The sequence below is a fragment of the Pungitius pungitius genome, chromosome 15 (genome assembly GCF_949316345.1).
Source record: "Pungitius pungitius chromosome 15, fPunPun2.1, whole genome shotgun sequence".
In the NCBI taxonomy this organism is placed as follows: Eukaryota; Metazoa; Chordata; class Actinopteri; order Perciformes; family Gasterosteidae; genus Pungitius; species Pungitius pungitius.
In genome coordinates this window covers 13,940,639-13,954,464 of record NC_084914.1, presented here as the reverse complement: position 1 = coordinate 13,954,464, position 13,826 = coordinate 13,940,639, and the positions used below count along the sequence as shown (strand labels likewise).

The 13,826-nt window shown below is 45.6% G+C and overlaps 3 protein-coding genes across 7 annotated transcripts; 2 read left to right on the top strand and 1 right to left on the bottom strand.

The window, feature by feature from the left end:
• The first annotated feature begins 92 nt into the window (after positions 1-92).
• On the top strand, positions 93-3,463 carry si:rp71-1g18.1 (uncharacterized protein LOC559922 homolog). The gene is made up of 4 exons (XM_037458277.2): positions 93-493; positions 770-912; positions 1,059-1,146; positions 1,892-3,463. Exons 1-4 carry the CDS (start codon positions 253-255, stop codon positions 2,830-2,832), a joined length of 1,413 nt encoding a protein of 470 aa, XP_037314174.2. The 5' UTR covers positions 93-252; the 3' UTR covers positions 2,833-3,463.
• A 592-nt stretch (positions 3,464-4,055) lies between these two features.
• LOC119209198 (E3 ubiquitin/ISG15 ligase TRIM25-like) lies at positions 4,056-7,436 on the top strand. 4 transcript variants are annotated; one of them, XM_037458324.2, is made up of 7 exons: positions 4,060-4,211; positions 4,315-4,604; positions 4,755-5,075; positions 5,378-5,470; positions 5,548-5,632; positions 5,713-5,802; positions 6,454-7,436. In XM_037458324.2, the coding sequence occupies exons 2-7, from the start codon at positions 4,347-4,349 to the stop codon at positions 6,555-6,557; spliced, it is 951 nt and encodes a 316-aa protein (XP_037314221.2). In that variant the 5' UTR covers positions 4,060-4,211; positions 4,315-4,346; the 3' UTR covers positions 6,558-7,436. The 4 variants fall into 4 exon arrangements, with proteins under 4 accessions (XP_062413622.1, XP_037314220.2, XP_037314221.2 ...); XM_062557638.1 differs by having other exon boundaries at positions 4,056-4,604; positions 6,392-6,521; XM_037458323.2 differs by having other exon boundaries at positions 4,059-4,604; positions 6,454-7,435.
• A 1,143-nt stretch (positions 7,437-8,579) lies between these two features.
• On the bottom strand, positions 8,580-12,791 carry tox4a (TOX high mobility group box family member 4 a). Of its 2 annotated transcripts, none has more exons than XM_037458256.2 (9): positions 12,322-12,791; positions 12,166-12,231; positions 11,776-12,054; positions 11,443-11,688; positions 11,010-11,342; positions 10,851-10,931; positions 10,058-10,762; positions 9,353-9,495; positions 8,580-9,264 (listed from the first exon to the last, which is right to left on the bottom strand). In XM_037458256.2, exons 1-9 carry the CDS (start codon positions 12,424-12,426, stop codon positions 9,207-9,209), a joined length of 2,016 nt encoding a protein of 671 aa, XP_037314153.2. In that variant the 5' UTR covers positions 12,427-12,791; the 3' UTR covers positions 8,580-9,206. The 2 variants fall into 2 exon arrangements, with proteins under 2 accessions (XP_037314153.2, XP_037314154.2); XM_037458257.2 differs by having other exon boundaries at positions 11,776-12,051.
• Positions 12,792-13,826: the final 1,035 nt, after the last annotated feature.

Here is a 13,826-nt window from a genome sequence, read left to right as displayed (position 1 = left end):
GTGTATGGAAAAAACATAGAGGCATTTGTTGTGTTTAGGCTCCCTTTATCTTTCCCTTCCGACCTTCTAATCTTGTGACAACCCACCCCCTCCAACACATGGCGCGCATGCGCCAACTAGAGACACGCCTCTTCGTTCTGCAAGCCATGTGGTTTATCGATGATAAATAAAGACCTCCGCTGATCCCAGCCCTCCAGCTTTACTTTTTGATTTAGGATACCCACTGACTTTCGCCCAGTCGGAGCAGCCAACATGTCGGCGGGCGTCACGAGCCTCCAGGCGCAGGTGGAGCTCGTGCTCGGCGCGCTGGTCAAAGCCGCCACGGTGGAGTTAACCAAACTGTTCGAGAGCGGGTACCGAGCGTCGCTGGATGCGGGCCGCGCCGAGGACAAAGGGCGACCTGCCACCCCGGGTCGGTTAAGCACCGGGGACACAACACGTAGCATCGGTGTGCAAGTGGACGAGCACATGAATCCGCTCTTTGAGCTTTGTGGTGGGTGTCTTTGGAGCTTTGACTCGCGTGACTTGTGCACGTTCCTGCCTCGGGCTGCAGAGACGGATGCACGTTAAGTTCCGAATCGTCGTCCTTTCGTATGCAGCTCGGTACACGTTGGGCATGATGCATTTTGTGTGTTCGGGTGTTGCATTGGTTTTGTTCGTGTGAAACTGTTGCGCTTAACTCCTGTGGGCGGTCCTCATTCCTCCTCATTGCAGAGTAGAGGAATGTATGGGTGCCTCCTGCTAACCTCCCCCCTCCTCTCCACCACAGGCCCCCCTTTCCTTTCAGGTGAGGATTTATTCGGGAAGTGCAGTGTGGAGCTGGTGGAGGGGAGTGTCTTCGGATCAGAAATCCTCCTGGCTGAGCATAATGGCCAAGTTAACCCTGGGGGGTTGTGGCCTTTGGAGGAACAGGTCAGTGTGGATTTATGGGGGTTATTAACTTGTGGCATGGGGAGGAACCAGCAGGGTGAAAGTCAGCAATTAAGTGTTAGTGTCACTGTTGGTTACAGCAGCTTCTCTTGTCATGTTTGTTTTTGAGATGTTTCTTCTTCTCACAGGTCTTTGCAGAGACGGTACATATGGTGAAGTCAAGTGGGTTTAAAACCGAGTCTCCCGGGGATCCTCAAACAGAAGTCATTTTGCATGGTAAGAAAAAAGCCCAGAGACTTATAAGACGCTAACAAACATATTATGCACACCACATGTTTTAATGCTCGTTTGATGGATTGATGCAAATCATCACAATTTAACATATCGCTGCCTTTAAATTGTCAGGTGTCCCCATCCAAGCTGTGTTAGGCATGAGCACTTCCGAAAAGGAAATTATTGATGAACAAACAATAGATTTGGAATTTGACTTATTGCAGAGCGAGAAGTGTCACAAGTGGCTCTATACTACACCAACGAACTACGAATAGAACTACCTGTCTCCCTCCACAAATACTGATGCAAGTCAATTCTATACTGCGATGTATCTTATAAATATCTAACCTAGTACTCGATAATGATACCAAACTTAAGCAGTAATACTCATTTTCACATCTCCACTAATTGATGTGGCGCTTGCTTTAAAGTGTGCCGTTGCATTTCAAGTTTTGCTTTCATTGTTTTTTCTGTAGACTGAAGGCAGTTTGGTTGATAGAAACAAGTTACAAGACGGGATGCAATAAAGACCTGGTTAATGGTTGGTGTGCTGGACTTTTCACCATACCTGAAGTCACTCAAAAGCTGTTACTTGAACAGATAGACAAATCGATGTCTCAAATGAACTAATTGAATGCACCCAGTTTACAGATAAACGAAAGGAATGGAATACTTTTGCATGAGAAAAAGATGGTGGGAATGTACAAAATAACAAAAAATGCATCTTGATTTCTTTCCTCCTCTGCAGAGACATTGACATTAGGAAGCGGGGCAGCGCAAAGCTCTCCGGATGTACAGAAGCCCCTCGTGATCAGACCAGATACTTGCAACATCCTTACTGGGGAGACGGTTGAGTTTGTTTGCCCGTTGATCCTCAAGCCAGAGGCTCCGGCCCCGAAACCTGACGTTTCAGAGCAGCCGGTTAAAGCCGAGCCTCAGCAGGTCTGCGTCAGCACCGCCAAGGGCACCGCCTACAGTCCGTCCCCCACTGATGGAGCGGTGACCCCGGCCCCGGTGGAGGTTTGGGAACGGATACACGCGCCCAACGAGACGGAGCACAGCCTCCACGTGAAACTGAAACTGACTTCTCCCAACCACAAGCTGACGCGTCCCTGCGCAATACAACTGGTGGACGTGCTTGCGCTGCCCGAGTCGGAGACGAGGCTTCAGGGCGCCTGCGCTAACCACAGAACGGGCTGGCCTCTGCCCAAAGACCTGCGCCGGCACCACGGCCTCCACAACGGCCACCGCATCTGCTGCTTCACCCCTTGCGAGAACGGCGTCTGGCGGCTTCAGAAGGCGGTCTCCCACGCCTGCGGCGGATACCCGTGCAGCATCTGCGGGAAGACGTTCAAGCGGCGGAAGATTCTCCGGCGGCACGAGCGCTTCCACACCGGCGAGAGGCCGTACCCGTGCGCCAAGTGCTCCAAGTCGTTTGCGCTGAGGAAGAGCCTCCGGCGCCACCTGAGGTTCCACACGGGGCAGAGGCCGCACACCTGCACGCACTGCAGTAAAAGCTTCCGCCTGCGAGAGAATCTAAAGGCGCACTTGAGGTGTCACACGGGGGAGAAGCCTTTCAACTGTGCAATCTGTGGCAAGAAGTTCAGGATCGAGAAGAATTTGGAGAAGCACAACCTGAGCCAGTGTGGGTTCTTCGTTCCTTCGTTCAGGACGATCGCCGGCTTGTAGCGGTGGAATCACAGCCGCCAGTGGATGGTTGTGTCTGTCGCACGACTCGTACTGGACATACTGAAAACACTGCATCACTGTCACGTGAAGTTTGGATTATGGTCTTCTCTTTGAATCCTACTTCTTGCCCTGTTTTTGCCTTTGTGATTGTGGACCAAATTTGTTCGGAACCGAGTGAAAGGGACCTTTTTTTAGCATTAGGTCTTCTGTCTGCGGAAGATTCCTTCCACAACATATGTTTACTACTGATGTGCTCTAGCACGGGATGGGACCTGCTACACTAGTTTATTGGTTATACGTGTACATTTGTGGAATTTTTTAAAAATTGTTATGCCTATGGTATTTCTTTGTTATCCTTTATTTACATGTCTGTTATCAAATTGTTTGGTTTTGTGTTCATGCTATGATTTCTGAATCTGGACGTCTTTCCTTCTATACCCTTAATGTCAAAGAGAAAAGTGTCCGTAACGTTAAAACCCTTGAGATTAACAAAGTACATGTAGCCAAACAAAAATTATTTCACGTTCCTTTTTTAATACAATTTTTTTTCATCTACGTTTTACTATTCCTTGTCTCCTATAATGTTCTACATGTTATTTTAAATAAGTTTCTTGTATTAAAGAAAGACATTTTTGTGGTACATAACGTGGTTATTTTCTTTCTTCAACGTACTACAATCAGCAGAGAGGAAGGTTACAACTTTCAAACAAAGCATTAAAAGCACACTTAACTAACTAATGCCTTATTTGATAAAATAATGGCTTACATGTAAGTGTAATTTGTTATCACTAGTTAACATTTTGACTAATGGTTAGGTCAGTAGACAATATTGGTATGTTATTTCATTTAATGGAATAATGTAATAGGGTATTTTTATGTACAACATATAGGTAGTATAATTAATGCAGAAAGGAGCCCTGCATTAACCATATTAAAAAAGTCCAGCAAGTTAACTCCAGGTTACAAGAAAATATGAACAAATATGATGGTTGTAACAGTAGTACATTCCTTTCACACATTTTCGACTTAATATTTTACAGAATTTACGGCACAGAGAGACGCGCGGAATTAGTTATTAGCCAATGTTTTTTTTAATGCAATCGTACTAGTTGCCCTTTAACGTTTATAGAAATGACATAGTTAACATTATTATTTTGAGTAGACGTCATGTTTTAACTTTTCGACCGCAGCCCAAATTCCTCTCGCTGTCGCCCAACGTTAAGCCCCGCCCACCCGGAAGTACGCACACAAACTCAGTAGAGCTTTCGATTCTGCAACGTGTGCACAGGTAACAGCAGTTTAGTTACTTTGAGGTCGTTAACTGTCCCTCAGCATTCACTTTTAAACGGATTCCCTCCCGTCGTCGCGTGACGAGTCTCGTGAGTTATGCAGAACAAACGAAACAGAAGTGTTGAAGGCAGCAGGTGAGTGCTGGACAAGCTGTGCCATTTACTCCGTCCCGATTGCTCCTTTGCTGCTCAGTGGCACTACAAGACGAAGAGGAGGGATTAAGAATGGAGGATGCAGAGAAAGCGAAGCTGGAGGAGCTGCTGATGTGCCCAGTGTGCCAGGACATCTTTAAGGATCCCCGGCAGCTGCCCTGCGGACACAGCATGTGTTTGGCCTGTCTGCAGAACGTCATGGATCACTCCTCAGATGTTCCCTTCCGTTGTCCAGACTGCAGGACACATTTTGGACCGATCATTGGGGTGCATAAGAGCTTTGCACTGGCCAACATCGTGGAGGACTTCAGGATGAACATGAGGAGGAGGGTATCAGATATAATCACCTTTTTTTCACCCAGAATCTCTTTAATCATAACATACAGAACCGTGGAGGTCTGACAGCCCTTTTCCACATCAAAATATGCACGTTTTTTGTTATGATTTTAATAAAGGGATTGTGTTTCTATTTTGTGCAAGCAGGAAGCGCAGTCAAAATGTGTGTACTGCGACTGCTGCCCGGAGAAGAAAACTCTGGCCATCAAAACGTGTCTGAAGTGTGAGGTGTCGCTTTGCCAAGAGCACGTCAAAGACCACCAGGAGCTGCCCGTGTACACGGGGCACCCCTTGGTGATGCCTCTGGGTGACCTCCTGGAGAGGAAATGCCCACAGCACGAGGACGAGGTGCTGAGGTACTACTGCAACAGCTCCAGGCGCTACCTCTGCAACGTTTGCTCCCTGGAGAGCAAACAGCACAACCTGGCCACTGAGGCCTCTTTTGTCCTGCGGAGACAGCTGACTGTGAGTTTTGAAGAGCACACTTCTATGAACAAAAAAATGCAAATAAGAAAACATCATGTTAGATTCCCAGAGGGAATTTTGTGATCGCAATAGAGTGGGATTACCCACACTGATTTTGTGGAAAATCTATTTTTGGTGGATTTTCTGGTTGCTGAGAACCTGAAAGTCTGACAGCTAAATAATGACACTGTGCAGAATAGGATGATTTTTTTTTTCTTCTATGAAATAAAACTACTTACGGGAAAATGAAAAAGCCAACTGAATGTTTAAGGGTTTAAAGGCGAGCTGTATGTACGCAACAGGAGTACATGGACCAACGCTTTGAAGCGCTTAAGGAGCAAATCGGAGAATCCTTTGAGTCGGTGAAAAAACTGCAGAAAGACCTAACCCATGAAGTAAGTTTTACACATTTTATTGTCAGTTTTTTGCAGTTTGGTTTCATCTGATCTAATATGTACTTTCTTTCTTACAGAAACGGACAGTGAAACCGGTCGGGTCGTCCCTTAATAACGTCACAGTGATTCTTCTCTGTCTGTGGGTCATTGTGTTGTTTTATGGTAAGATAACTCCGACTCCTGGTGTTGAGTGCGTCTCGTGTGAAAACGCACTCACTGTTGTATCTTTTGTCTGCCATTAGCTTACAACTACTCTGTGGAAATCCAGACACTCACCGAGATGCTGGATGCCCAGCAGAACCGCGTGCATCACCTTCACTCCGCCATCGTGGGTAAGGAGGACGGCTTCGCACACACGCACCACCGCCCGCTTCCATGACGACAACCCAGATCAGAGAATGTGTTCTGTCTTTGTGTATTGGCTTTAGCACATCCCAAAGGGGACTTGTTAGGAAAATTCCACTTTTCTAGTGCTTCTGCACGTTAATAAGGGTATCTGGCATGTCTCCCGACCCCAAAACTCCCGTGATTTGTTATGGTTCTTGTACGTCAGAAACGTCATGCTTGAGTGACATAGATCGAGCTTCCTTATCATTCTCTCGTCACTATGAAATGGGAGCATTCTTACATGGTCTTAATTGAATAGGTCAACATTATGTAAAAATTAGTCAAATTAAATTGAATTTTCAAATTTGTCCGTTAAATATGAAGCTACACTACATGTGAGTAGCATTGTCTTCTCCTTACATTTAGCCAGATTAGATGTACGTGTAATGGTTGTTTTCTATAAATGTCAAACTATTACTTTCAAATAGACTTATGGTTGTTCATATTTGAGAAAACCTCCATCTGCGTAACATACAAATGAATCTGTGCGTGAGTTGAATTTAACTGCTGTCTGATCAGATTCTTCACTTACAGGGAAACCGTCTGAGGAACGAGACCAACATGGATAATCTTTTATTTTTTTCATCCCTACATAGAACTCTTGATGAATCATCCAAAAATGAGCCACAGACCTGCAGGGACAGAAGAGCCCGATACAAGATATGATCTTGTGAAACTTTGGAATGAAAACCTTAGTTAAAGGCATTGCAGAGGGAACTACGCATTTGAGTAAACCGACGGGTCCGATCGAGAGGCGTCAGAACACGGTTCTGTCCGTGGGATGCTGGCGAGGGAGAAAGTCGTGGTTCTCATCAAAGGGAAAAAAACAGACCAAGTGTGCTTTTCCAAGCAGATTCATTTCCTAGTGATTAGCACACGTGGGGTGATGTGAACATGGTCGTTCCCAGCACTGTTATCATTGTCCTAATATCCAGGTTTCTGATCGTCGTTCCCTCAATAGTTGAGGCTGAAGTCTGTTTTTTCTCGCTACCTGCTCTGCTGCAGGGCAGGTAGCTTACTTCTCTGGTTTCATTCCATCTTCTCTTCAATAATAAAATGATCATCACTTTTCATCACTATTGTTCAAGTTTCACACGTATTTCAGCATGAACTTTTCCTTTTTCTGATTTCTTGATTTGAGGAAACACTTGAGAGAATGAATCAGATTCCTGAAGGTGTTGTCAAGGTCTCTTTAATCTCTTTAATCTGTCATATCTTTTATTGGATAAAAACAATGATTCTGTGCATAGTGTGGTTGTTATGCTGCCCAGAGGCATAAATTTGAGGGCTATTTAGATTTTGCAGAACAAGTGACAATTACAGAATAATCTGTCAAAAGTAAAATACATGTCCAGCTGATGTGGTGGGAAAATATATTTTTTTTACTTTGTGATCTGAAATAAAGAATACCAATAAAACAGAATTTTTCTTTAAAATGTTATTATACCTGCAAGAAGAGGCACAGTTGTACAACTTCACAAAGAGTCTACAGAAACTAAAATGTGTTATCAAGGGTGAGGGGCCCAGTGTGCTGGACCATCCTTAATGCATAGAACATGTCAAGTTCTATACAACCCAAAGACGAACAGGGCCTGTGTATAGGCAGTCAGCTCTATTGATCAAGATGCACGCATATGATAGTCGGATCAAATGTAAATAGTCATGGTCTGTAGTATGTTGGAAAACGCTATTGTTGGGATTTTCAATCTCTCCGAGTTGGTTGATTAGAAGAATCCGACTTGTCAATCAATAAAGTTAAAAAAGTTAATTTATTTAAGAGAGAAAGATACATTGAGCAATTCCCCACAGGTTCACCTGGAGATTCTCTTCCCTTGTTGAATGTCTGCTGTCCCACTCTGACAGTCTTTATAATCTCATGCCCTTGAAAACTAGTTTGAGCCGGTTTCACTGTGATCCCCCTCTGTACCATTCTGTGCTAGGAGCACTGTGTCAGAGAGTGATTTATGTTCACTCTTCCTGTACTCCTTCATCCCTCAGTTCCCATATTTGCCTTATATGGTCACAGCACCATTTCCTGCATTGTCACAACATCTGTTCTATAAGAAAAACAATGTAAAAAGCACACAAACGAGAACATACAGCTCACATATCCCCTAAAACCAAGACATGAAATGTCACATGGATTACTTTGGAGTTGTTAGTAAATATCTCATACTACAACCCAAATAGTAAATGTAAAGAACAAAAAAGTACAAACTATGCACCAATTGGTTGGTACAGCTCGTCTCATCCAAGGAGGATAAGCCCCCATGGGTGCAACGCGCATAGTAGATAACTTTTTCCTGTGCTCTGAGAGCTCACAGATTACTCCTTAAGTATATCTCTCTCTCTCACACACACACACACACACACACACACACACTTTAAATATAAATATCCAGCTTACCTTTTTTCCCCATTAATTAAGCTTTTTGTGATGGCTGCTATTTGGAAAAGACCGCACAAGGCAAGTTGTCAAGGCCAGGACCCCCTCCCCATGAGATGTAATTTTAAAGGAACAGTTGCCCTCTTCAAGCAAAGTAAGGACTCAATACAGAGAAATTTGTAGTATGAGAGGAATTTGCAAAAACACATGCACTCCAGTGTCCAAAAGCTTACTTTACAAACGAGACATTGTAGATTAAACGCTGGAAACGCCCTGTACAGTGGCCTTTCATTCAAGTTAGACAAATTAGGCATTGACATTAAATACACAGAATGGTTATTTATAGATGACAGTATTTATTTAGTCCTACAAAAAGGACAACAGGAGCAAATTGGTTCATTTATTAAGAAAAACTAAAGTCAAGCTTTTTTTCCCCCCTTAAACAAATGTCTGAACAGAATTTTAAAAAACAAGGCAATTATAAACTTAAAAGGCTTCTATTCTCAGTACAAAAAACAAGGTGTAAAGTGGTAATAATTGTTAGACATATTTAATCTTTAGTTACCAAAGAATTGGAAACGTTCCTTCGCTTGCTAGAGACATGAAACACCAAAACATCACAGAGCATGAATTCCAGTCAGTGCTGTACAATCATGTCACAAACTGCTGTAAAAGTGTCCTCTGTCAGAGCGTTCTGAGGAACACAGTAAACAAGTAGAACCTGACCTGTATGAGCCAACAAAACCAAACACTTTTCCTTATCAACTATTACACTTTATTGTGGTTGTTTCCATCTCTAGCTGCCTTGAAGTCTCTTGACTAAAAACTGTATACAAAACACAAAAATTATTGGCCTTACCTTTCATTATAATAGTGTGCCAAAAATACTAACATGAGAACGCTGGCCTATGTCGGCTCGGACTGAAAAACAAGTGGTTGGTTGATGACATCGGTAGCCGCTGCTCATTTCACAATTCCCATGCTCTGACTCCTTATCGAGCACCACGCCTTGAATATAGTGCTGGAAAATGGAAAAAATACATCAAAAACACTTATTTCTGCTGAAAACTAAATTCAAATCAAGTACACATTCCAAATTGTCTACACACCTGCAGTGATTGGCCACACACTCGTTGCTGCAGTATTCTTTGTCCCAGTCGTTGCTCTCTACAGCCGGGTTGTTGCAGCCCGTCCTCACACACACACTCCTCATAGTCGTGGCGTCACCGGACCCATTCACCTCCATCTCCTCCTGAAAGTGCAAAGCAGGAAACGCATGGAAGAGCATCATTAACATCTGGTAAATTAGTATACATTTTTCTATTACTGTTTTTAAACATTAAATCCGTGAATTATGAGATATGAAGTGCCATAGTAATATACCTGCATCCTTCTGTTGTACTTTTCATTTTAAGAGACCAAAATCATTCAATAAAATTCTTGAACACAATACAATTTGCCATTTTCCTATTGGATTCTGCTGCTATGGTTTCTCGCTCCTTTTGGCCCCTCAAGGTCTTTTGTATGATACGACTCCTCCGCTTCACTAGGTGTCTACATTGTGCGTACAAGAGGAAAAAGAGTTTTCTCTAGATAAGTGACAAGAACACTCAAATATAGCGCTTGTGTTTAACCCTGTTTTAAAGCACCAGAATCAGAAAATTAGCGCACACTAATGACTGTTGTGAATGCGTTGCTACGACAACAGCCATGTGTTGTCCGAAGATGAATAATGTCAACGATCAGATGAAGGCTGTTTGTGGAGAACCAAAGTCTCACAAAAACAAACATAGCAGTGAATAAAGAACATTTACCTCTTCGGAGTGCAGCACTTCTGTAACTTCGCTGAGCTCCGCATTTCCAGACGCATCCGCTGAATTCACCAGCTGCACCGACATGCCGGGCGCAGGAGATGACAAAGACACTGTGTTCGGGACGATAATGGGCAGGACTTCTTTGCCCTGCAAGGACGCAGGAACAATCTTTATCTGGAGCGGCGGCGGAGGGACCGCGATGGACACGGGCAAACCCAGCGTGCTGCTTCCCTCTCGAGGCTTGGCCTGCAAGGGCGGAGGCGCTGGCGCCATTTGCTGCAGCCGCGGCGGAGGCGGCGCGCTCTGCATCTGCTGCAGCGGGGGTGGCTGACGAGAGGCCCCCGACACTACCAGCGTGGGTGTTAAAGCTCGGACCCCTCCCTGCAACACGGTCACCACCTGGCCCCCCGCCTGCAACATGTGCTTTGGGATTATGATCTTGGTGATGGTCGGCGATGGGGGTAGCGCCGCCATGGGAGCGGGCGGCTTGTTCGCCCCCGTGCGGGAACGCGTGGTCATCTCCGGCACATCAAGGATGATGTTGGAGGCACAAATGTTGGTGATGGTGTTCTCTTCCAGGCTGCTGGTAGGCAGCCTGACGGCCTGGTGACCAGCGAAGGGGAAGGCTGCGGGTGTCAGACTGACCGCCGGGGGTGGAGGAGGTGGTGGTGGTGAAGGAGCGGTCTCCATCTCCTCAGTAGCAGGCTGTGGGGCAGATGCAACGAAACATAAAAGCAATTTGAATGAAGATCCTGTAACACTGTTTTCATTCAGAGGACTGGGGCGATCTTACTTGTGTGAGCTGGTTCTCTCTGTAAGCTGCCAGGACCTTCAGATACTCCCTTTTGGCTGCTTCGGTCTTCCTCTTATACACCTAGCAGAGACAAGACGCCATTGTTGTGAATCAGTTTCTCCCCCAAAACTGACACAGGACATTCATCTAGATAAATACCTGCTTCTGTTCCTCAGCCAGACTGTCCCACATGGAGGCCACAATCTTTGACACTTCCCCGAAAGAGGCGTTGGGGTTCTGGCCCTTAATCGCTGCCTGGGTGTCTCTGAAGAACAACGCGTACGCAGAGACAGGCTTCTGTGGCTCGTTCGGATCCTTCTTCTTTTTTACTTTCTTAGGGCCCACGGCCCCGGTCACAGAGGCCAGTGAGGCCGGCTTCCCCCCGCCTCTCCTGGCTGTAGCTGGAGACACCGAAGACGTAGGAGCCGCGTGGGAGGATATGTGGGAGAGGGAAGAGGAGAGATACAAGGGGCTGTCTACCAGCACACTCCTCTGAGTAGGGAGAAGACAGGTGGAGACATGGAAGGAGACGTATTAGTGCGCAGGCAAACATTAAGGTAGCAAGTAGGCTCAAAGAGGTGTAACCTCTCACTTTGAAGTCATCCATGTCCTCGTCCTGCAGCGAGCCAGCCGGCGATGGGGTTGCTGAGAGCGGCTGCTCGGGGGTCCCCGAAGGATGCCCGATGTTATCGGCCCCAAGACCAAGTGCCAATTCAGACGGGTTAATGGTGCTCAAATGGCTGCTCCCTAAAAGACCGTGACTGATGTCCCCGAGTTGGACATCTATGGTCATGGGGGACGAACTGCTGAAATGTGAACCACTTGAATTCCCCAGTTCCTGCAGACGGATTTTCAACACAAAAAACGTTCAAAACACACCCAACCACATTTGGCGGCGATGGTCCCTCGGGTACCAGATACTCACCAGAGCAGAGGAGCTCAGCAGGGCCCCCCCTCCAGCTTGGCCCATCACCCTGAGGTTCAGCTGCTCCAGGCCCTGAGAGCTAGAGTTCACAAAGGTGGAGGCGAAGGAAGGGTCATTGGCCTCCACCACCAGGTTACTGACCAGGCTACGGGAGCCCGAAGGCCCCCCGGGGCCAAAGTGGGACACCGCATCGCCGATGCTCAGAGTCGGGTCCGGGTCGAGGGAGATCGGGGGGATCTCGAAAACCTCATCCCCGAGACTGGGGGTATGGAACGTCTGCTATACGATGAGGAGGAGACGGAGCGAGTGGTCAGTCCTTAATGACCGCAGACAAGTATACAGGTCGGCGCGGGGAAGACGTGTCACAAGGCTGCGTGGGGACCCACTCACCTCCGCGGACAGGAAAGGGTGTCCCGCTCCACTGATGGCGAGGTAGCTGTCGCCGCCCTCTGTGAACTGAAACGGGCCGTTGAACACACGCTGTTAACCAACCAACCAACGCGCACCGCTTTGTATTAAATCTCCTCGATGGTGATGTCGGGTTACCTTGTTTTCCTCGGAGTATCCCCCGTAGGCTTGTGTGTCCAAAAACTCAGAGTCAACATTTTGAGCACAACCATCCGACAGCTCAGAGTAGAAATTGAGGTCCATTTTGAGATGATTTACTCACACTCGCCGTATACTTTATCGTAAAGTGTAATATATCAATGTCTTACCCATTTAGGGCAACTATCTCAAAATGAAATAAAGTTGCTAGCTGCTTGCTAGCTAATGTGTGCCATCGGTTAGCATAACGCTGTGGTCGAGAAGATGACGCTAAGCTAGCTTAGCTTTGAGGGCTTATGCAGACCTGGGACATGACGTTGTTCGAGGCTGATAACAGAAAACTAAGGTTATCAAAATACTATGAATTTGGCTAGCAGGAGGCCCGACACAAACCCATTCATACGGTGGATGTGATGCTACCACCATGTCCGAATCATAGCTAGTGTTGCATTCACGGGCTATCGGAAGGAAATCCATTATTTCAATAAACAGAGGTACTTAGAAACATAAGTAAATTGAGTATTATCTATACTGTTATATGTATTCAATATAACTAACTTTCGTAGTTATTAACTTCATGCCAGCTATGCAAGACTTAAGACATGATGGTTAAGCGATAAATAAGCTTTCTAGTTGAACAAAGGGTAAACCTTTACAACCATGTTTTGAAGCATCACGGTTGGTGTAAAATATATATATATATATATATATATATATATATATATATATATATATATATATATATATATATATATACACGCATTTTCGTATTTCGTTGCCTGTAGATAATCCAACCAACTTTTTATATAGAAGTTTGATTATTATTATATTTTCCACGTACAAGCAAAAAAAGGCCCTGAAGGCAGCACTTCCGATTTTAAGCGGAAATTAAAAACCACCGCGCTCTCGTGTATGCGCCACTTTGCACTCCGAGAGCAAATATATGCACAATAAGAACAATTTGAAAACACATTTCATTGGGAAAGGATAATGAGGTTAGATATCTATACTGATATACGAGTCCATGTCTTCGGTAGGAAAGGAGGCCACATCTTATGACGGAAATTTTCAGGGCATAAAATTGTATTTATACCCCCCAAAAATCAAAGCGAATATATTATGTGGCGGACTAGTCAATTTAGCCAAATCTCCGCAACTCAAAATGCTTCTCAATATCTTGTCTAGACTCTTTCACGTCCACCACAGGTGCCAATCCTGGTATTCTATGCCAATGCAGCTCCACAGTGCTGGGCAGTGAACACAGGGGACACTACAGGACGCCCCGAGGACACACTCATGAAGTCGGCTTCTGATTGTTTGGGCAGTCACACCAGTTTTCCCCGCTGGAGGTCTTCCTGTAGAGCCCGGAGCCCAGTCTCCTCCATGTTCTGGAGATTGTGCTGGGAGACACATCTCCTTGTAACGGCACGCGTGGATGAGCTGGCCAATCTGTGCATCTTCTGAAGGGTTACGCGATCCTTGCATGCTCCCTGTAGCGATAATGA

Excerpts from the sequence above, each read along its gene's own strand:
- si:rp71-1g18.1 (XM_037458277.2), top strand. The coding sequence starts at position 253 with ATGTCGGCGGGCGTCACGAGCCTCCAGGCGCAGGTGGAGCTCGTGCTC. Across the intron at positions 494-769 it reads TCCGCTCTTTGAGCTTTGTG|GCCCCCCTTTCCTTTCAGGT; the intron begins GTGGGTGTCTTT and ends TCTCCACCACAG. Across the intron at positions 1,147-1,891 it reads AACAGAAGTCATTTTGCATG|AGACATTGACATTAGGAAGC; the intron begins GTAAGAAAAAAG and ends CCTCCTCTGCAG.
- LOC119209198 (XM_037458324.2), top strand. The coding sequence starts at position 4,347 with ATGGAGGATGCAGAGAAAGCGAAGCTGGAGGAGCTGCTGATGTGCCCA. Across the intron at positions 5,076-5,377 it reads TCCTGCGGAGACAGCTGACT|GAGTACATGGACCAACGCTT; the intron begins GTGAGTTTTGAA and ends TGTACGCAACAG. Across the intron at positions 5,803-6,453 it reads CCTTCACTCCGCCATCGTGG|AACTCTTGATGAATCATCCA; the intron begins GTAAGGAGGACG and ends ATCCCTACATAG.
- tox4a (XM_037458256.2), bottom strand. The coding sequence starts at position 12,426 with ATGGACCTCAATTTCTACTCTGAGCTGTCGGATGGTTGTGCTCAAAAT. Across the intron at positions 10,932-11,009 it reads TGGCTGAGGAACAGAAGCAG|GTGTATAAGAGGAAGACCGA; the intron begins GTATTTATCTAG and ends TGTCTCTGCTAG. Across the intron at positions 9,496-10,057 it reads AAGTGCTGCACTCCGAAGAG|GAGGAGATGGAGGTGAATGG; the intron begins GTAAATGTTCTT and ends TTGCACTTTCAG.